The sequence below is a fragment of the Impatiens glandulifera genome, chromosome 6 (assembly GCF_907164915.1).
Source record: "Impatiens glandulifera chromosome 6, dImpGla2.1, whole genome shotgun sequence".
Classification (NCBI taxonomy): Eukaryota; Viridiplantae; Streptophyta; class Magnoliopsida; order Ericales; family Balsaminaceae; genus Impatiens; species Impatiens glandulifera.
Window position 1 is genome coordinate 5,842,102 of NC_061867.1, and position 3,425 is coordinate 5,845,526.

At 30.6% G+C, this 3,425-nt stretch overlaps 1 protein-coding gene across 1 annotated transcript; it reads left to right on the forward strand.

The window, feature by feature from the left end:
* Positions 1-1,669, forward strand: LOC124942787. The gene is made up of 2 exons (XM_047483342.1): positions 1-202; positions 986-1,669. Exons 1-2 carry the CDS (start codon positions 35-37, stop codon positions 1,568-1,570), a joined length of 753 nt encoding a protein of 250 aa, XP_047339298.1. The 5' UTR covers positions 1-34; the 3' UTR covers positions 1,571-1,669.
* The last annotated feature ends 1,756 nt before the right edge of the window (positions 1,670-3,425 follow it).

The following is a 3,425-nucleotide window of genomic DNA, read 5'->3' on the forward strand; positions in this document are numbered from 1 at the left end:
AGAAATCTCTCTACAAAAAGAAAGAAAGAGAGAAATGGAATGGAAGAAAGGATATTTGGATCTCATTTTGGTTCCTTTGGGGCTATTGGTTATGTTCTCTTATCATTTTTGGTTATGGTATAAGGTTAGAACCGAACCGCTCTCCACCATCATTGGAACCAATGCTATCGGTCGTCGCTTGTGGGTTTCATCGATCATGAAGGTAATTAATTTAATCCGTTTATCCAATTTTATCTCCTTTTCAACTTCTTTTCGTAACTTGTTATCATTCTAAATTTATGTAATTTCAAAGAGATTCTTAACTATGACGGTCTAGTTTAGCCCTACCATATCGTTTTGAAACGACTTTTTAAATATTTCATATTTTTGTTAAATTTACGTCGTAATTGAATAAAGACAAAGGACACTAAACCTTAGAATGGCTAAGGGTTTGTTGCTTTGATAAGTTAAAACATTAAATTTGTTTCTTAATACATGAAATTTTATTATTGATTTAAATGGGTTACTAAAATTAAGGTTTGTGTCAGTTAAAGCATCATATAATAATTGGTGTACTAACAACCCACCACAAAAGCATGAAAAAGAAAACTAAAAGATTATGTAAATAATGCATTTGCACCACATGAAAAAAAATGTGACAATTATTTCTAGTTTGCTACCAATTGGCAACCATTATGTAACAGTAAAAAGTAGATAAAAAACAAAACTGTTTTATTTTATTTTATACTTTTACCCACTCTAAAGGGCAGTTATTGGGGCACTAAGATAAGATGATGCTTTTGTTTGGGCTAAAAATAGCATTTTTTTTAAAGAATATCAAGCATCTCCTAAATATATTTGTCAAATTTCAGTTTAGGGTGGCTATATTTGATATTTTGTTTATCTTTGTCTTTAAAATATCTTTATATATATTTTCTTATAAGTGGAATTCTTAGTAGATGTCATTTAACAAGTTAATGGTTTATTTATCATTTTTTGAGTGTAGGACAATGATAAGAAGAACATATTAGCCGTGCAAACCTTAAGAAACACGATAATGGGAGCGACATTAATGGCGACGACATCAATTCTACTATGTTCCGGTTTAGCCGCCGTCATTAGCAGTACTTATAGTATAAAGAAGCCTCTAAATGACTCTGTTTATGGGGCTCACGGAGAGTTCATGGTTGCATTGAAATATGTAACACTACTTCTCATATTCTTATTCTCATTCTTATGTCATTCGCTCTCCATTCGCTTCATCAATCAGGTCAACTTCCTCATAAATTGTCCACCCGACATTGATAGTCACAGCCCGATAATATGTCCAGAGTACGTGTCACAATTGTTGGAGAGAGGGTTTGCGTTGAACACGGTTGGGAATAGGATATTCTATACGGCGTTACCTGTTTTGCTTTGGATATTTGGGCCAGTACTCGTGTTATTGTGTTCTCTAACGTTGGTACCTGTTCTCTACAACCTCGATTTAAATGTAGCCAACGAAGCCGTAAAAGGGAAGAAGAATATGCAAGTCGTCGGAGATAACGATGATTGTGAGAAAGGCCATCATGATTTAGTATTAGAGTTTTAATTTTGGTAAAAATCTATTTTCCTTCTATATGTAACTTTGTACACATAAGGGTTTCAAATCAAACATATTTATGAATAATTATGATTTCTTACATTGTGATGAACTATGTGCAATCCTAATTTTGATTAATGTTTGGCTTAAAATTGAGTGTTGTAAGAAATGTAATTCTAATCCATTTTTATAAGATGGTGTATTTTAACTATATATCCAACTCGATTTTAAAGAAAGTGAAACAGTAAGACTTCATCCAAAATATTTCAATAGGTGAACTCGCGATTCATTGTGCCATCCTTGTTGACGACATGTTTAAGAGAAATATAATCATTATCGTTAGCATAATTTATCGTGTATAAAAGAATAATTAATGTGTAAGAGTTATAGTGAAACCTGCTTAATTTATTGTCTCATTAATGGATTATGTCAAACTTTGTCCACAATTTGGGACTCCTCGATTGCTTGTGACTAGGGTGCCACTTTGTCCACAATTTGTAGGACTCCTCGATTGCTTGTGACTAGGGTGTGACACCCAAATCTAATTATTATTTTCTCGACCATATGAATTGTGCAAAAAAAAAAACTTGTAAAATTCTTTAAAAAACCCTAACTGAGTTCTATCCTTTTCACCTTAAATAAGATGTACTAGCTCCTTAGTCTCTTATATTGGAAGTACTTTGAAACTTCTTGATCAATTTAAAATGTATTATTACATGTGATGAATCTAATTTAGTTGGATTTAAACTGTTTGTTCAAAATATTGTGAATATGAAGAAACCAAGGTATAATTTCAATGGGAGAAGCCAAAATTTGGTTTAGGAAAAAAAGAAAGAAAAAAAAGGCACGATGAGGCAACAACAATCACTTCTACTATGAAAGAATCCTTATTTGCCGTTTTTGACTAAGGTGTATAATTGTTTTAACAAGTTATGTATTTGTAACGTATAATTTCTTTAAGTAAATCCATTTAAATAGATAACAACATATGATGTTGAAATGCACCTTTTTGAGTCACATGTTTCTTGACTATCCTTTATACAATTTCACTTTATTGGGTGTGAATGGTTAATCTAATATTTATCAAATTAGGTTGGTAAGTAGAAAAGGAAAGCTTAAATTTTAAAATGTTTTGGCAATATCATAAAGGAAATGTCATTTTGTAGTTTATTTGATCACATCTCTATCACCAACTTATACAGATATATTATGACTTCAAAATTTTCATATTCTACAAATTGCAACTAGACTTAGCTTAAGCTGTAAAAGTGTGACCAGATTCAGACTTTGGTGTAAATTACTATGCCTAATTATTAAAAATTAGGTGAATATATATGAATTTAAAGGAAGTGCCCAAATTATGTATAGTGACATGACGCATAGGTATCCTTGTAAACTAGAACTTGTCTCATTTTGTTTTTTTTACCCGAAAATTCATATCAATCATATATTAACTCTTCTATCTTTTCATCAATCTAATCACTATATTTCTTTAACAAAATATCAATGTTCCGGTAGCGAGGCGGTAAGTGACTGCCTACTGCCTCAGGTGTCCAGGCGGTGTCTAAGCGTTTAAAATATTTTCCCGATATAAATATAAATAAATTTAAATATAATAAAAATATTTTATAATTACCATTTTATCAAAATTCTACAATAATATTCATAATCTATCTAACATGTTAACATTTAATAAAAAAAAAAAACTATAAACATAATTAATCTTCTAAATATATGCACCATCAGTTACATAATATAGGACTCAAAATTAACATTTCCTCATATGATATATTTAAATTCTCGTCAAGTTCTTTAATGGTGATGTTTTTTTTTTCACTCTCCTTAGTTTTAGTACTTCATCTAC

Coding starts and splice junctions, on each gene's coding strand:
- LOC124942787 (XM_047483342.1), top strand. CDS start 35: ATGGAATGGAAGAAAGGATATTTGGATCTCATTTTGGTTCCTTTGGGG. Junction 203..985: donor GGGTTTCATCGATCATGAAG/GTAATTAATTTA, acceptor TTTTGAGTGTAG/GACAATGATAAGAAGAACAT.